At 40.9% G+C, this 18,325-nt stretch overlaps 1 protein-coding gene and 1 long non-coding RNA gene across 3 annotated transcripts in view; one reads left to right on the top strand and one right to left on the bottom strand.

Annotated features, from left to right (window-relative positions):
* The window catches only part of LOC132883511 (signaling lymphocytic activation molecule-like), a 28,065-nt gene extending 14,210 nt beyond the window's left edge, over positions 1 to 13,855 (bottom strand). The window contains exons 1-2 of one of the 2 annotated variants that reach the window (XR_009654340.1): positions 13,685 to 13,855; positions 4,724 to 5,059 (exon numbers count right to left, since the gene is read on the bottom strand). Coding sequence is in view for 1 of the 2 variants with exons in the window: in XM_060917222.1 (XP_060773205.1) it covers positions 4,724 to 5,059; positions 13,685 to 13,760 (412 nt within the window). In the remaining variant the exon portion in view is untranslated. The remainder of the gene's footprint in view (positions 1 to 4,723; positions 5,060 to 13,684) is intronic. The other variant, XM_060917222.1, reaches the window with a different exon arrangement.
* LOC132883521 (uncharacterized) lies at positions 12,521 to 18,046 on the top strand. Its single transcript, XR_009654353.1, has 2 exons — positions 12,521 to 15,332; positions 17,883 to 18,046. It is a non-coding gene; the product is annotated as an uncharacterized LOC132883521 (long non-coding RNA).
* Positions 18,047 to 18,325: the final 279 nt, after the last annotated feature.

Here is an 18,325-nt window from a genome sequence, read left to right on the forward strand (position 1 = left end):
AAATATTTAAAAAGAGCCAAATGAGCCAGTCTTCTGAACAGCTCTTTTCAAAGAACGGATCACAAAGATGCGGATCCCATCAAAGAGCCATAAATCCCATCTCTACTAGTTTCAAAAGCTTATGAAAAACCTACATCATGTCACAGAGCATTAATCTCGCGATAAAAAAAAATATCACCATTAAAATTGAGTCAAGTTTACGCGATAATAACGCGACATTTTTTACAGCAGCAATAATAATAATAATAATAATAAAAGACAGGCGAGCACGTAATTCCAAGTGGAAATTTGGTATATTTATTGTTCAGCCATACAAAACATTAGGCTAACCCAGTTTACATTTGTTAAGCATTTCTAACTAGAATATCCTATAGAATACCCTATAAGCATAGCATATATAAATGTTATAACAAAACACAGTCCTAGCCTACAACAACAAAAAAAAATCGACAGTATAGGCTACATTATAGGGCTATGGTTGCACATTTCTAAAACTATTTGGGCTTGAGCCTCCGTGCAAGTGTTAAACTCAATATAACGTAGCTGACCTTGTTTGAATATGAATAAGAAAAACGAGAAAATCAAACGCAGGTAAACGAAACAACTAAGCCTATTGCTTAGGATATCGGGTTATTTGAACAGCTATGGAGAAACAGCAAATTGTTCACTGTTGAGGGCTTCAACATACTGCGCCTTTCCTCCAGTATGCGACCACATATGCTGAACGCGCGCTCGGATGGTGCGCTGGAACCTGGAATGGCCAGTACATGCCGTGCCAGTTTGGCAAGTGTGGGAAAGTCATAGCAGTGATTTTTCCACCACAGCAGGATATCTTTAGATTGGTGTGATTTGGATCCAATGAGTTTCACTTTCAGATAATCATCAATCTCGGAGTTTACAGACTTCGATTCAGCACCCGTAGCACCGACATCCTCCCATTCCTCAAACTCATGAAAAGTGACCTTTTTAGGTGGAGGTGGCTCCGCGCTTTCATCAGTTTGGACATCAAACCCCAACTCCTCGGTCATCTCTTTCACAGCTTCCGTCACGTATTGTCTTTCATTTGCATTGATCATCCTAAGATGACGCAGCTTTGGAGTAAGGAAAGTTGCTACTTTATACAGCATGTCAATTCCATTTGGGACAAGGTGACTTGGTGACAGCAGTGCGTCGAGGCGTTGCGCACACGCAGATGCGATGACAGGTCTGATGTACCTGATTTATGGCCATTGTATGTCAGAACCTTTTGGCACTTATCACAGCAAGCAAAGGGCAGCTGATTTCCATCCGCGTCGTACACGAGTGAGAACGACTTCCAAATGTCCAATTTCAGGACTCTTGACTTTTTAACGGTAAATGTACCTCTTTTTAAACCAGCACTTACTTTTGAAGCACTGTGAGATTCAGTAAAGGAGCTCTGCTCTTCTGCCATGATTGGAGATCTCAAACACGGAAGAGGAAAAGAATTGAGAAACGAACGAGTTATTTATCCTCTCCTGGATCAGAATCAGAATTCTGATGACCAGCTCATCTAAGGTGTCATTGAGGCATCATGTTAGTGTGGGTCACTGGAGGTTGGGTGTGAACGGCGAGTCATTAGAGTGATCAAAGGATTTCCCGTTAGGGTGATCAATGGCAAATTTAAGATGCCATTCCTCACTCAATCTGGCAATCTGACTCTCTCTGCAAATTTAAAATGTTTTTATTAATGCCAAATAAAATATCCAGCACAAATTATATATGATAGACATAAATTAATAATTTATAAATTTTATTTCAAACACGTTTCTAGTTAGCGGGACTGCAGCTTATCACTGCTCCCGCCCGCGCCGCATATGTGCACTCCCGCTCCCGCATATGTGCACTTCCGGTCCCGCCCGCGCCTGCAATGAGCTTTCAAAATTTGTCCCGTGCCGCACTGCTTTGCGGCGGGTCCCGCGGGACTCCCGCGGGAGTGCAGGGCTCTACCCAGAGGGTAGATTAACCTTTCGACTAGGGATGTTAACCGATGACCGTTTGACCGGTGGTTGACCGAATCAGCGTCAACCAGTTAATTTTTTTTTGGTTGTCGGTTAAAAAAAAAAAAAATCTATAATTTTGAAGCTGCCGATTTTGGAGCGGAGAACCTGGAATTCCATGTTGTAAACGCTTGGGCCATGCCATACGGTGTAAGGACGACAGCTGACAAATCAGAGACACCCATTCAGTCATGTCCCGCCCTCCCGCCCCAGTTAAAGACAGCTGACAAATCAGAAACACCCATTCAGTCATGTCCCGCCCAGCTGCCGCTCGGTGAAAGAAAAGTGTAGACACAGGCTTTTTAGCTTACAAATTACTAATCTGTTTTTTTTTCTTTAATTATTATTAGAAGGCACATCGAGTTTAGTCCTGCCTTGGCCAGTGCATTCTGAAAGTATGTTTCGGTCTGTAGCCAACAATGCATGTTACTGCAGATCATATCTCTCCACACAAACTAAAGGCGCAGATGCCGACTTTTTTTTTTTTGAATCGCGCAGATCCGTTTTTTTTTGGGGGGGGGGGGGGGGGGGGGCGGCGTTGGAGTGTCTGTAATTTCAAGGTGGATTCTGTATTAAAATTACTAAATAGGCAGGTGCCGTTGCAGTCCATGAGGCGTGGGGGGTGTGGGAGGAGGGCAGTGGATCGGGGGGCTGCGCGCGTTTGCGCGGAAGCTGAGCAATCAGTTTATTAAACTGTACATTAAATTTTGCGCCGCGCGGGCGTGTACGGCTTTCCGATTTGCTGTTTTCTTCTCGTGCTTGTACTTCCTGTGTTTCGTGGACTGTGGCGGCATTTGCTTATATGCAGAATTTGCTTTGATGAAGTTGTGGTCGGACGCTCCAATACCACCCCTTGGGAAAGGAAGGTCGGATCTGCGCGATTCAGCCGTGGAGAGCGTGGCATCCGCCAAAAGGCGCGCCGTTTGCATTATTAATAATTCCAATTCTAGAATTTTAAACTCATAGGTTAACCGGCTAATGAGGCTCGGTGGTCGGTCAAGATTTTTTAGTTTTCGCCATCCCTACTTTCGACTTTGCCGTTTTGTTCCCATTCTCACACGACACCATTCCAGCATAATAACGGGAAAGTCACGGTTTTCTGTGTGAGTGGAAATGGGGTAACGGAGTTTAAGCGCTTGCATTCTGGCTCTGACGATACATTACACGTTCCCTCAACAACCTTTTTTTCTCTCTTGAAATTAAAACAAAACCATGCAGTTTGTCACTGTGAGCAGTGAGTGGTTATATTTAAAACAATGACTGAAGATAATTTCGATAGACTCAGTGGATAGTTTCAGACTGTTTTATCTCTGCTCTCTTTTCCCAGGTGTTTTTCATTATTTGACCACTAGTCAATAAGTTTCCAGGTTTTCCAGATTTGGCACAAATGATGATTCAACGTTTGCCCATGATGAATGTTTGTCCTCACAAACTGCATCTGTCAGTGTATTAAAAAAAAAAAAAATTCGTGGCAGATCCATGTGTAAATAATGTTCCTGATGCAGTGTGATGAGACTAAGGGCGCATTCACACCTACGTTGTTTGGTCCGGACCAAACGAACCAAATTTCCCTTGGTCCGGACCTTTTGGGTTGGTCTGAATACAAACCACCGAACTCTGGTCCGGACCAAACAAGCGGACCGAGACCGAGCTGCAAGGTCGAACTCTGGTCCAGACCAAAGGAACTCTGGTGCGGACCTTTTGGAGGTGTGAAAGCAGACCGGACCTAATCCGACAGTTTTGCTTTTTTGTACCTCAGGAGCTTCCATCATTTGTCGAGCATTATGGGAAACAGAGTCTTGACACTCCACCGCAAAGTGCAAACACTGTTTCGGTTGTCAAGGGAACCTTACAACAGTCGTTCAGTCATTCAGACCAGTGGTAGGCTAGACTACAGAGTACAAAAAATGAGTAGGGGGCAAACGTGGGCCGAGGAAGAAACGCGTACCCTTGTGAATATATGGGCAGATGTCCACATATCTGAGCTTTTGGAGAGAACACACAAAAATGCCGACGTGTTTGCTGTATTCAGTGAGAAAATGAAGGAGAAGGGGTTCACGCGCTCCCCAGAACAATGTCGGCTAAAAGTGAAGAAACTCCGTCAGACCTACATTAAAATCAGGGACATTCTTTCAAAAAGTGGCGGTACTAGCGATGCAAAAAAGAAATTCGTCTATTACGATGGATAAGGCGAATATCCCGACACATACCTCCTCCGTCTTGCGTGAAGAGCCAGAACTGTCACAACATGATGTGCGCTCATCAGCGCTATCCTCCGTAGCCGCCTTGCCCTTTGAAGTCGTCATTGATAAATTACTTGTACAACAGCATAATAATCGCACAATTGTGAAAACAGTAAAAACTGGAAAAAACATATAGCTTTGACATTAAAAAGAATAACAGCACGGAAAGCCTCCATGACTACTTTTGAACTTAACGCTTTGTGCGCGTGTCGTCTCTGACCAATAGCTGAACGACCTCAGGGCGCGTGGCTTTGTTGACAGATTTTGGTCCGCTTACTAAAATGTACAGTGTGAAAGCGAACCGCACCAAAATGGAAAAATAAAAAAAACATTTGGTTCGGACCAAAGCAAGTGAACTATCGAACTATCCTGGTCTGAATACACCCTTAGTTGTGATTTCATGTTGATGAAGTGAGGAGTCTGAACATGGACAGGAAGGAGACATGAAACTCTTTTACTCACCATAAACACTGACACTGAAAGTCCTGGATGAGAGACGTGGAGTAAGAACTTGTAATAAATAAACTCCAGAAAGGTTTCTGCTGATGTTCCTGATGGTTAAAGCTCCACTGATTCTGTCCAGCTGCAGTCGCTCTTTAAATCTCTCACTGATTTCTGTAACAGTTTCTCCTTTAAACACCTGACTGATCAATATCTTTTCCTCTCCTTTCTCAGGTCCATAAAACCACAGAATCTGAGCATCACTCTGAATTCCAGTTATCCCAGTATGGAGAGTTATAGTGGTTCCTTCCACTTCCTGCAGTGTGACCGTCTCGTCTCCAGCTGCACACAGTAAACCTGCATCACAGATTCAGAGTCAGCGTTACACTCCCAGATATGATCACATACAGTCCATTAAAACTTTACTGTGGTTCAGATTTGTCATTTCAGATGATGCTGTTTTTAACTCAGAAATGTGACAATATTACACTGCTGGAAATCTGATCTATTCTGCAAATATATTATCATATACTACAGTAGTGCATCTATTACTCGATATATTACAGTACAGCTAAACTACATACAGTACTTTGCAAAAGTATTCAAACCCCTTAAATGTCATGGGATTTGTCTGGATTATAAACACACACACACACACACTGCTCCAGCCAGTATGTTTATTGCAAACCCGTACGTTCTTTAAGTACATTTCAAAGTAAAAATTATTTGTCAATAGATCTTTAACAAAATTAAAAAGTGAAAAATGCTGCTTGCAGAAGTATTCACCCCCTTCAGATTAGTATGTGGTCGAACACCCCTTTGCTGCAGTAACAGCTGTAAGTGTGCTGGGATCAGTGAATTTCCTACCACTGCAGGTCAGGGCTGTGTTTCCCGATAACGTTGCCCTTTAGGGCTAAAGAGAGAGCTGAGAGACTCTCTTAAGCAACAAACGTTGTCTCTGTACATGGTTTTCCTGAACTCACTCGTAAGAAGGAGTCTTGAGAGCAACATTACCGAGAGCGTCTTTACAGTGCGAGTACTTGATAGACGTTAGTAGTTGCTAAATCCAGTTGATGAGGTCACATGGCGTTCATTTTTAACCAAAAAACAATTAAAAAGTGTTTAATGCTGATACAACATCTTAACATATTTTAAGCATTACATATATAATGTGGTAATTAATAATTGAAACTATTTTATGTTTGGGCAATTTTTTTTTATTCCAAGTTCATTCTTAATTAAATGAACAAAAATTTGCAAGAAAGAATGAGCAAATAATAAGGTAAATAATTAAGTAAATGTTCCCCGTGCTTGCTCATTTCACTGTTAACCACCACCCCAATCAGGCAGTCATGATTATTTCAACTGTTATCCACAATGTCAAGTTGGTAATGTTCTCCCTTATGTGTGCAGGCGCAGAGAGAGAGAGAGAGAGAGAGAGAGAGAGAGAGAGAGAGAGAGAGAGGTTTTAATCTATGAGTCCCTAAGGAGGTTCAATTGACCTCCATATATATATGTTTCGCATGCTTCAGTAACTATTGGAGGCAGAATTTCCCAGATATTCGTGAGGCATAATCAAAGCCTAACACACTCACTCTCGTGCACACACAGAATGTTAGAGATTCAGAAATTTCTCATTTATGACACTAAATGAGTGAATCACTCACCTAATGGAGTTAAATTTGATGAAAATGTGGTGATATCAGTGTGACATTACGATATCCATACGTAATTCCATAACATATCGAAATATATTCATCATGTTTTGCGGATATTTCTTTACAAGTACATTGAGTTAAATATTAAATGTACAAGAAAAATAATTTAACACTGGCAGCAGATTCAACACCAGTCTCCCCTGTTGACTGTGAGATTCCCTCGGAGGCGCCTGCGAATTCTGTGTATTTGGCTGTGATTGTGTCGCTCTTTGTTTTGAAAGAGTGGTCCGGGTCTCTCGTAAATTCAGAGCAAACTAAAGGACTACTTGGGATACGATGTTGTTCGGGAAAACCACGTTAGCTTTGAGATGGATCTCAGGAGGTAATTAAAGACACTCTTGGCCTTAAGAGGCTTTCGGGAAACCCACCCCAGAGATTCTCACTGATTCAGATCTGGACGTTGACTTTGCCACTGGAGAAAATTCATCTTTTTGTTTTGAACCACTCCTGCATTGCTTTGGTCTTGTGTTTGGGACTGTTATCCTGCTGGAAAAAGTTTAATCTAAGCTTTAGGTGGGTTTTTTTGTTTTATTTTGTTTGTTTTTAAGCAGACTGTTCTCTTTAAATAGCCATTCTTTCTTCAATTTTGAAAAGAAGCTCAGGTTCAGTAGATCAAAAGTGTCCCTTGAGCATGATGCTGCCACCACCAGACTTCGCTGTAGGGATTGTGTCGCGCTATGAAATACAGTATCTAGATCTTGGTCTCATCACACCAAAAAAAAAAAAAGGAACCACACTTTCACTGGGTTGATCTTGTGCAATGATTTCTTTGTAGCCACGCGTCCCATACAGTCCTCAGTTACAAAGAGCTCCTGAAATGGTTGTGTGGTGCACCTTCACTCCACTCTTAGCCACTGGACTCTGTAACTCCTTCAGGGTGACTGTTGGCCTCACTCAGTACGTTTACATGCACATCCAAATCGAGCTACTGTCGGTAATCGAGCAAAGGGTCCCAGCAGGGGTGCCAGAGAAATCCAATCCTACATGCAACTGTGAAATCGAGCTATTGTGTGAGGTGCATTGTGCACCTGAGCCACAGGTGGCGCTACATGCCCCATCGTGTTGGTACACTTCTGGTTGTCGTCATGAAGAAGAGCTATAGTGTTGCCAGATACTGCTGACGTTTTCCAGCCCAAAACATGTTCAAATCCGCCAAAATGCACTTAAAATCCGGCAACACTGGCAGTTCCGTGTTCAAGCTGTTAGGCTTGCTCTAACAGACTGTATGGCTACAAACTGTCCTGCGCAGACCACTGTTTTGTAAGACAACTTATTTTGCACAATTGTATATTTTTCTAAAGTCCATTTTTTGCTTACAAAAAAATATTTTTTTGCTTACAATTTAACTTATGTCTTAAACACAAGTTCAATTGTTTTGTTTTTATTGACATTCTTCAGATGTTGGACATACACACACACACACACACACACAAATACAATGACTTATTTATGTACACAATTCACAGCTATGCAACAGCTGTACAGATGTATTTGGTGATACAGTAAGTTCACTAAATTTTAACAGTGCAAACAATGCCACAAAAAGAAAAGATTCATGCCGTTGTCATGCCGACCGAGGCTGTTGTGTTTCCCACTTGTGGTCTCGTCACTCGTCACTTCCGGAAGGGGCAGTAAGTAGCTCGACTACTAGCTCGATGGGGTTGACATGCACTAAGTAGCTCGTCAGAAATCGCATAATCTAGGTCGTGTAGCTCGATTCCGAGAAATCAAGTTCGGTTCAATTTCAGCCGAATTAAGGTGTATACATGGCATTTTGAACTTTGATTTCAGTCGAGCAACGGCAGAAATTCGATTCTCTCTATGTGCATGTAAACGCACTGACTGTGGCTTCTCTCACTCCTCTCTGTTTTGAGGGAAAGCCTTGTCTAGTTCGTGCTTGTGTGGTGTGATGCAGCTTCCACTTCCTCAACACTGATCTGACTGGGATGCCCAACCTTTTAGATATAATTTTACACCTTTATTCCTAAGTTATGAAATTCTCTTGCCTGATCTTTAGCTTCCTCAGAACGCTACTTAGTCTGCATTTTCACTCCTTTCCTTCAGACTGAACTGAATTAATTTTGACTGAAAATTCACTGGAAGCGAACGAGCACTGGAGTTTGCAATAAAAATACTGAGAGGAAGAACATGTTGAATTATTATTTGTTATTTATTATTAACTTAATAATAATAATAATAATAATAATAATAATAATAATAATAAATAATATTCAGCAAACTGAATCACGCATCGTGACAGCTGACTCTTCCTCAAAACAAAGTTCACTTGTGTCTATCGAAAATTTTGTTTTCCTGGACTGGTTCCCGTATAAAATTAATCCTACCGAGCATCAGAGACATTGACTGACTGTATGCTCACTCTGCGCTAAGAGAGCAGGGAACCAGTCTAAAGTAGCTCGTCTCATTTCACAGGAAATGCAATAAAAGTTTTATTCATCAACACGACAATATATAAAAGTACAAAAAATATTTTGAGGAAACCATTCAAATTTCCTTGGTTTTGGTTGTAATTTGTTGAAGTATGCACGTTCGAGTGTACTGGAAAAGAGGCTCAGAGGGGTCCACATAATGACATAATTATTGGCCAAGGGTGACGAGGGTCAAGGACATCGTGTGCCAGCAGCGCGGTTGAAACAGGCAGGTCTCAATTTTGGAACTTTTATATCACGTTAATAAACGATATCACTGAATAACGTTCCTTACCTCTAACCAGTATATACGAGGCTAAGTCAAAAAGTTCGAAGACAGATGTTATAATTTCAAAAAAGGTGTGAAAGACATCCTCCAGAATTCTACAAAGAAGGAATTCTCCAATGGAAACACCGCTTGCAGAAGTGTTTAGACTTAAATGGAGGATATGTAGAGAAATAGGTTTGTTATTTTTAGAAATAAATATTTTTTTTTCAATTTGTCTTAACTTTTTGACTTACAGTACCCGTGTGTGTGTGTGTGTGTGTGTGTGTGTGTGTGTGTATGTGTATATGTGTGTTATACAGTACCAGTCAAAAGTTTGGAAACACCTTCAAATTCGATGTTTTATCTTTATTTTAATTAACTAAAAGACACTTCGTGTCTTAAAGTAATGACTGACTGTTATTTTTCTTTACTTAGTTGAGTGATTCTTGACATAACATGGATTACTACAGTTGTCGAACAGGGCTATTTACTGTATTTTTATTATTTACTCTTTACTGGTTGATGGTGTCAAATGCAGTAAGAAGGCAAGAAACTCCATTTTTGACAGACACACCTGTTAATTGAGAAGCATTCCAGGCGACGACCTCATGAAGCTGGTTCAGATAATGCCAAGAGTGTGCAAAGCTGTTCTCAAGGTAAATAGTGACGACTTTGAAGAATCTAAAAGATGAAACATGTTTTACACTTTTGTTTACCATATAATTCCATATGTTATTTCATAGTATTGATGAGTTCAGTATTGTTCTACAATGTAGGAAAAAAAATTAAAAAAAGCATCGAATTTGAAGGTGTTTCCAAACTTTTGACTGGTACTGTGTATATATAACGATTTTTTTATTGCTTTTGATGGTTTCATATACTTCATAATGATATTTTTATTTTCTAAATATTGATCAACATACAGCCATTGTGGCACGGGAGTCTGTGATTGATGAACAGCTGACAAAGGGCGTCTCCCATTGGTTGTAAATCGTGGCATAAAAATCGTAAACACATACGGGACCTGCTGATTGGCAGTTCACATACTGAAGCCAAGCGGCGATGCCCGGCGTCTGTTGCTGTTGTCCGAAGAAAACTACAGCTAAAAAGGCTCTACTGCCGGATTACTTGGACAATCTTAGTCAGAAAGAAGCGCAGGATAGATATACACAGAAATTAGAGTTTATTAGCGGTTATGAGCCGTACAAAATTCCTCAAAACAACTGGAGTGACGGTGCAGATTTGTGGCCTAGCATGAGCATTAGCTACATGTTGGAATATACCTTCTTTTTCCCGAAAAGTCCCGACACAGAAGAACAGTTTTAAAAAAAAAAAAAAACTACAGAAGCAAGAAAACCTTCTTTGTGTAAAGACTTTTTCCCAACATCAGCTTTTGGGAACAGATTGTTGCAAAAGCCAAAGCATTTACTCTCAAAGGGCTCGGACCTAAACTGTGGGCTCGATGGTATCCCCACCCCTCCATGTCTCATCAACCCCAACGGCATGTAGTTACACAGCTATCTGCACTCTGTCATTTATACAGTGATGCTTATTATTGTTAAAACAATATCTGAAGTGTTATTTGTAAAATAACAAAATGTCTTGCTCTAGAGTTTCAAACAATATTGTAGGATTTTATTTTAATTTTATCTAATAGTGGATGGTACAATAGCTACAAACACTAACAGGGTCAGCACATTCCAGGTGTAGCTGTAGTCATATAGTAACTATAATCACCCTTGTAATAATAATTTCAATAAACAGTTAATGTTCAGTTCCCTTTTCATTAATTCTCGATTCAAAGGCACAGCTGAGTCACACAGGTTGATCAGTGTGTAACAGACAATAACAATTTTTTCCAAAATAGTTTTTCCTGCCCGAGTCGATTTATTTCCATTTCACATGTGTGCAGCTGTTGTAAAGTTCAGTGTGTTTGTATAGAACTCTCTCGAACTGTAGGTTCATTTCTACACTCTGGTTCCATGGCGACATTTTGCACAGGACTGGGTTCCTTTGATAACAGAAACAAAGCTCCAGTACTATTATTATTATTATTATTATTATTATTATTATACTCATTCAAAACTCTCCACAGCTTAATATACCCTAAATTATTCATTCCTCTGCTACAAGAACTTCTTTCTTTCTGAATGTGTCTGCATATATTGGTGTTATGGTTTTGTGGATTCATAATTGTGCTGCTTCACCTACAGTACCAGTCAAAAGTTTGGAAACACCTTCAAATTCGATGTTTTTAATTTTTTTTCCTACATTGTAGAACAATAATGAACTCATCAAAACTATGAAATAACATATGGAATTTTATGGTAAACAAAAAAAGTGTTAAAAAAACATGTTTCATCTTTTAGATTCTTCAAAGTCGTCACTATTTACCTTGAGAACAGCTTTGCACACTCTTGGCATTATCTGAACCAGCTTCATGAGGTCGTCGCCTGAAATGCTTCTCAATTAACAGGTGTGTCTGTCAAAAATGGAATTTCTTGCCTTCTTAATGCATTTGACACCATCAACCAGTAAAGAGTAAATAATAAAAATACAGTAAATAGCCCTGTTCGACAACTGTAGTAATCCATATTATGTCAAGAACCACTCAAAAAAGTAAAGAGAAATAAGTCGGTCATTACTTTAAGACACGAAGTGTCTTTTTGGCCTCTTCTGCCCCTCGGACCTGCTTGATCCATCCTGGTGCCCTGTGTCTGGTCGGAGTTTTATCGCACAGCTCCTGTGAAGGACGGCCCCATGAGGACAGTTGAGGGTTATACCTGTTAAAACTGTTAATATTATAGTCAGGCTGTCTGTTGTTGCCCAAATGAGGGCCCAAATGAGGATGGGTTCCCTTCTGAGTCTGGTTCCTCTCGAGGTTTCTTCCTCATGTCATCTGAGGGAGTTTTTCCTTGCCACCATCGCCACAGGCTTGCTCATTGGGGATAGATTAGGGATAAAATTAGCTCATGTTTTAAGTCGCTCAAATTCTGTAAAGCTGCTTTGCGACAATGTTTATTGTTAAAAGTGCTATACAAATAAACTTGATTTGATTTTAGTTAATTAAAATAAAGAAAAAACATCAAATTTGAAGGTGTTTCCAAACTTTTGACTGGTACTGTATAAAAAAATCTCATCTCATTATCTGTAGCCGCTTTATCCTGTTCTACAGGATTGCAGGCAAGCTGGAGCCTATCCCAGCTGACTACGGGCGAAAGGCGGGGTACACCCTGGACAAGTCGCCAGGTCATCACAGGGCTGACACATAGACACAGACAACCATTCACACTCACATTCACACCTACGGTCAATTTAGAGTCACCAGTTAACCTAACCTGCATGTCTTTGGACTGTGGGGGAAACCGGAGCACCCGGAGGAAACCCACGCGGACACGGGGAGAACATGCAAACTCCACACAGAAAGGCCCTCGCTGGCCACGGGGCTCGAACCCGGACCTTCTTGCTGTGAGGCGAGATAAAAAATATCTCGCCTGTATAAAAAATAAATAAATATTACAAAAAAATTTAAAAATCAACTGCATTCGGTCCTCTCCAAAATAAAATAAAGCTCTGGGCAAGTGGAATTGTGTTTTGGGCAGGTATGTTTTGGGTGCTGCTTGCCAACTGGGCAAGTAAGGCTGGGAGATTTTTTTTTTTTTTTCCCCAAGGACTGGATAGCATGGGGTTATATTTTATATCAATGGCTTATTCAGCCAATTCTCTTAGAGTTTCTAAATTAATTTAAAGATATTGTGAAACTGCAATACATTCTATTTACCACATTAATCCTCTGTAGCAATTTTTGACTTTTGTTTTATACACACGAAAATGTAAATTGCTTTGCGTTGTTTATGATTCAGAAATTTTAAAAAGGAGTTTATTCAGTCATAATTTTTCTTCATTCAAATTTTATTGTAAATATTCTGAGAATCTAATGTAGGGTGAGGCTATTGTACCTTTATTATATAACTTTAAATGATTAGTTAAGGTACAGCAGTATTCCTGAAGGTAATTGTGTTCCTAAAATCATTTTTAAAGGTAAACTGCATTCAGGTTACCATGGAAATAAATACAAGCTAAATGTGCAATAGATTGTAAGAGATTAATTTAGGGTATATTAAGCTGTGGAGAGTTTTGGAGAGAATCAGCCCAGTGACAAGGGAGAAAAAATCATTTTGTCCTCTTTCCTAACAGAAAAAAAGCACACTGCAGTCCTGTAAAATAGCATGAAAGCTGTTTTTCAGTGGAATGATTCCACACCATCACTGGAGTATCACAGTTCACATGCAGTTCCAGTACATTAGACCTTTAGCAGATGTTCTTATCCAGAGAGACTTACAGCTTACCCTGAGGAGCAGTGAGGAGTTTGGTGCCTTGCTCAAGTTCAAGAAAATATATTCAACACACCAAGGATATGAATCTTAGAATCAAGCTTCTGTTACAGAGCTAAGGGGTGCTAGGGTTATTAAATATCCATTTTCACCTTCTTCATGACTAACTTACTTCCTCAGACTGTTTATTTACAGAGAGTTCCTACTGTTGTGAAGAAAAGACAGAGACTTACAGCAAAACAGGAAAAGAAGAGTCCAGAGAATAGTTTTTCCTGGGAAAATATTCACCACAGTTTCATTTTCAGCCATAATTTGGGTTTTTCAGTCCACCAATTTTCCTGCTGTCTGTCCTTCACTTCAGTTTGTGAAGAATTCAGTGCTGGAAGAGAGTCGGCATGTGTTGGGGGAGGGGGAGCTGATGGGTGTGTTATGGAAGGCCAAAAAGGTCAAAAGGGTCTTAAACATTGTAACAAGAAATAATTCATCATCAATTTAAAGCATATATGCAGAACCATGGCTCCCAGTCAAATCACGTATCTCATACAAAATTCTGCTCCTCACCTACAAATCCCCCTCTCTGACCTTCTCCACCCCCACTCCCAGTCTAGGTCCCTGCGGTCCTCTGCCAAGGACCAGCTCTCCATCCCCCGTACCAGGCTGCGGACCATAGGGGACAGCCTTTTGTGTAGCTGCCCCCACTCTCTGGAACAGTCTACCACTCCACATACGCCATGCCCCCACACTGATGTCTTTCAAAAACGCATGTTTACTGAGGCCTTTGGTCTCTAACTGACCCCCCCCCCTCCCCCATTTCCTCCTGTAAAGCGACCTTGGGTACCTTGAAAGGCGCTATACAAAACTAAGTTATTATTTATTATTATTATTATTATTATTATTAATGCGCGGCTCACCCGTTGGTATCTGGCACTCCAGCCCTTTAACTTCAAGGTGAGCCACAGGCCGGGGGTGCAGATGGTCGTGGCGGACTTCCTCTCCCGTCAAGGGGGGGGGGAGTCAGCTGCAGGCCAGACGGCTCCCCAGCCTGAGTCGGGCGGTGGGGGTATGTGGCAGCAGGGGCGTGGTCAAGCGTTGGTCTGTGACCAGAGGGCGGAGTCAGGGAAGGTAAGTGGCAGAATCACTGCACATGTCAGTTAACCTGTGTTTGTGTGTCTTCCCCAGTGACCGTGCCCTATATAACGAGAGAGAGAGCAGAGGAAGGGAGCTCTCTCCCCAACCAGACGACTGATGTGTGCGTGCGTGTCTGTGTGACTGGGAAGAGTGAAAAAGCTGAAAATAACGAGTTTTTTTGAAACTCAGTTCTGGCCTGCCGTACTTCTGTGCTCCACCCACCCGCTCAAAGTCCTACACTTACTTTCACCATAAATTTTTATTTATATGACTGGTCTATAGCTGTCAAAGGCCTCGGCCTTAAAACCGGCTACCACTGTGATGCCACGCACTCAGGGCTGACTGGCTCAGCGGGGCAGCTCGAATGGCAACTTTGCGGTCGATTTTTAACTTTCAAAAATATATTTTTTTAAATTCCCATTTATGCAGCATACAAGAGTCGAGGATGGAGATACTATCCACTCAAATTTATTTAAAAATAAAGGTTCTGCGTATCTTCTTTAAAGAAATCACTTCAAATGTATTACTTTTAAAAAACATAAGAAATTTTGTGTATCAGAAAGGTTTTCCTCCAAAACGGAAGCCATATTAAGTTTTGCACAACAGCTGGAATAACATTGCCATTTTATTCAAATTCACATGTTTTTGGTTGTCACTTTGAGGTGTAATTAATGGATATTTTCAGATGCTGAGAATAAGTCCAGATAAACTTATACTGGAATGAAGGGATTCTGTAAATGTGGATTTAAGAAGGTAAGTGTTCAGGGCTTTCTGTGACTGATAGCTAGACATCAGGCTGTGCATCAAACTCCAACTTGCATCTTTAAACAAAATCTTGTGAGAAATCATTTGCATTTAAAATACACTGGTTATGAGTTAGGCATGGTGGTGTAGTGGTTAGCACTGTTGCTTCACAGCAAGAAGGTCCTGGGTTCGAGCCCAGCAGCCGACGAGGGCCTTTTTGTGTGGTTTGTATGTTCTCCCTGTGTCTGCTCTGGTTTCCCCCCACAGTCCAAAGGCATGCAGGTTAGGCTAATTGGTGGCTCTAAATTGACCGTAGGTGTGAATGTGAGTGTGAATGGTTGTTTGTCTCTGTGTCAGCCCTGCGATGACCTGGTGACTTGTCCAGGGTGTACCCCGCCTCTCGCCCGTAGTCAGCTGGGATAGGCTCCAGCTTGCCTGTGACCCTGTACAGGATAAGCGGCTACAGATAATGGATGAATGGATGGTTATGAGTTTCCTGTGTTTGAATGGAAAACTGGGAAGAATTCTGATTATTCCAGGACTTTATGGTGTGTGTGTGTGTGTGTGTGTGTTAGATCAGTGGTTCTCAAACTTTTTTCACCAAGTACCACCTCAGAAAATACTTGGCTCTCCAAGTACCACCATAATGACCAACATTAAAATACAGTAGCGTAGTAGGCCTAAGTATTCATTAAAAACAAGGCAGAGGTTTTATTTAACAAGTATATTTAATATTGTTGGCCACTGTAACATTACGCACAGTACTTTGAACAGTAACACTGTTTAAATATAGGAAAATAAAACACTGTCCTTAAATAATGAATCAAATAAAATTAATTGCACATAAAAGTTTAACTCTCTGGCAGCTTTCTCTCCACACATGATACGTGTCACCTCTTTGGCTAATGGTAAACACAGCAGTTCCCCGATTGTGTGCGGCTTACCAGCTCTGGCGATCAGGAGGCTGGCACGATATGAAGCTTCCTGTGCTTTGGCTACGGGTGTACCATAGGACAGAATGGTGGACTTGGACTGCTTCAGTTCATCACGTTTTCGTTAAAAAAAAAATCCATTGGTTTGTCCTTTAGTGCTGTGTGTTTGGTTGTAAGATGCCGTTTGAGATGCAATGGTTTCATGGACTCATTGCTCAGAACGTCCCCGCATACAACACACTGTGGCCTGGGCAGCTCCTCTGTCCCGCTCCAAATGAATCTCAGTTTTATGTATTTTTCATCATACTTCCTCCTCACTGGTTTCTGCCGTTTGCTAGCAGTTCTGGCGCTGTTTTTGCCACTGTCGTTAGCATCTGCGCTCAGCTCACACACGTCCTCTTCAGTTCTCCCTCTCCCCTGATCCACGCTCCCATTCGCGGATTTAAGCCACGACAGTAATTTTGTCCTACTTGTCATAATTAGCAAAGCCACCTCCACCTTTTCCCATCACAGCCTAGTCTACCAATGGCGGATAACCGTCTGTCAGCGGAACCAGCGGGAATGCGTACGTACGCTACGTATGGCTACCCAGAAGCACTTGCAAACTTTTTTAAATCATTAACTTAATTTGTATCTCCTTTCATTTGTCATCGGTTGATAAGATATTTTCATCCAATCGGATATTATGGATAGTATTTCACTTTTTTTATTTATATTTAATTAAGTGATTCTTTGGCGTACCACTAGAATGGAGCCCGCGTACCACAGTTTGAGAATCTCTGTGATAGATCAAACACTGAGAAAAATAATAAAACCACCAGTGAAGTGTCACCTAAATGTCTGTTTTTATCCTGCCGACTGTATTTCCTGGACTAAACTGTTGTCATGAAGACCTCAAAATAAAAAGAATCCACAAGAGCTCTGACCCAGATAAAACATACCACAGAGATGAAAAGATTAAAATAAGCATGTTTGAGGTTTTCCTGTATAGTTCATTTAAACAATGTGAGAATCCTTTATCAAATCAATCAGCAATAACTGAGATCATTAATAACTGAGATCGTTTGAACTTGTTCATAAAGCACTGAGCAAACAGAAGTTTTTTTGGTTTTATTTTTGTTTTTAATTTAATTTGTCACATAGATCACATAGTTTGTGACAGGGCAAGGCCCCAGTTGATTTTCAACCCCTTTGCTTTGGCGTAGATTTTTTTTTTTACACTGGATGCCCTTCCAGATGCAATTCCCCCCAGTCTTTCTGGGCTTGGGACCGGCGCTAAGTATGCACTAGCTTGTGCAAGCCCAGTGGCTGGGTATTTTTACCTAATCTGCATGTCTTTAAACCATGGGGAAACCGGCGCACACCCACACAGATACATGGAGAACATGCAAACTCCACACAGAAAGGCCTCTGTCGGCCATGAGGTTCAAACCCGGAACCTTCTTGCTGTGAGGCAATAGTGGTAACGACGACACCACCCACCATGCTGCTGTTTTTATGTGAAACAGCATGTGACGATGTGTATTATATACTTTTAAATTTGTATTTTTAATAAACATATGGTATTTTTTTCTGATTTGACTGTCATTAATTATTGTCAGTAATTATTGTATCAATCCTGTTGTAGGAAGTTCAACACTGGACTGGACTCCTGTCTCGATCCTGATGTTTGTCCATCCTCAGCTAAACGTTACATCACATGTGGGTAACACGCCAATTTCACTTCACTCTGTATTTATAACCAGAAATATCATGCTTGCAAATATTGAATAAAAAACTTTATGGACTGAATGATGTGTCATTTTTATATGTGATGTTTTAAAACGAGTGTAATGAGATTCTAGACAAAAAAATACTCAATGATTCGACTGGTTCTCAATAAACACATTAACACTTGGTGTAGAATGAGCACAATCACTTCAGAGGTACTTCCAGAACTTCACAGGGAAAAACAAATGTAAAGTTGATGATTTTTGCTGTCTGGTCGTCCATCACCACTTCCCTTTTACTGTGTGCGTGAGACAGAGAGAAGAACACTGAGAACCAACCACAAACTTCTGCAACAACCAT

Source organism: Neoarius graeffei, chromosome 3 (genome assembly GCF_027579695.1).
Source record: "Neoarius graeffei isolate fNeoGra1 chromosome 3, fNeoGra1.pri, whole genome shotgun sequence".
NCBI classification, from domain to species: Eukaryota; Metazoa; Chordata; class Actinopteri; order Siluriformes; family Ariidae; genus Neoarius; species Neoarius graeffei.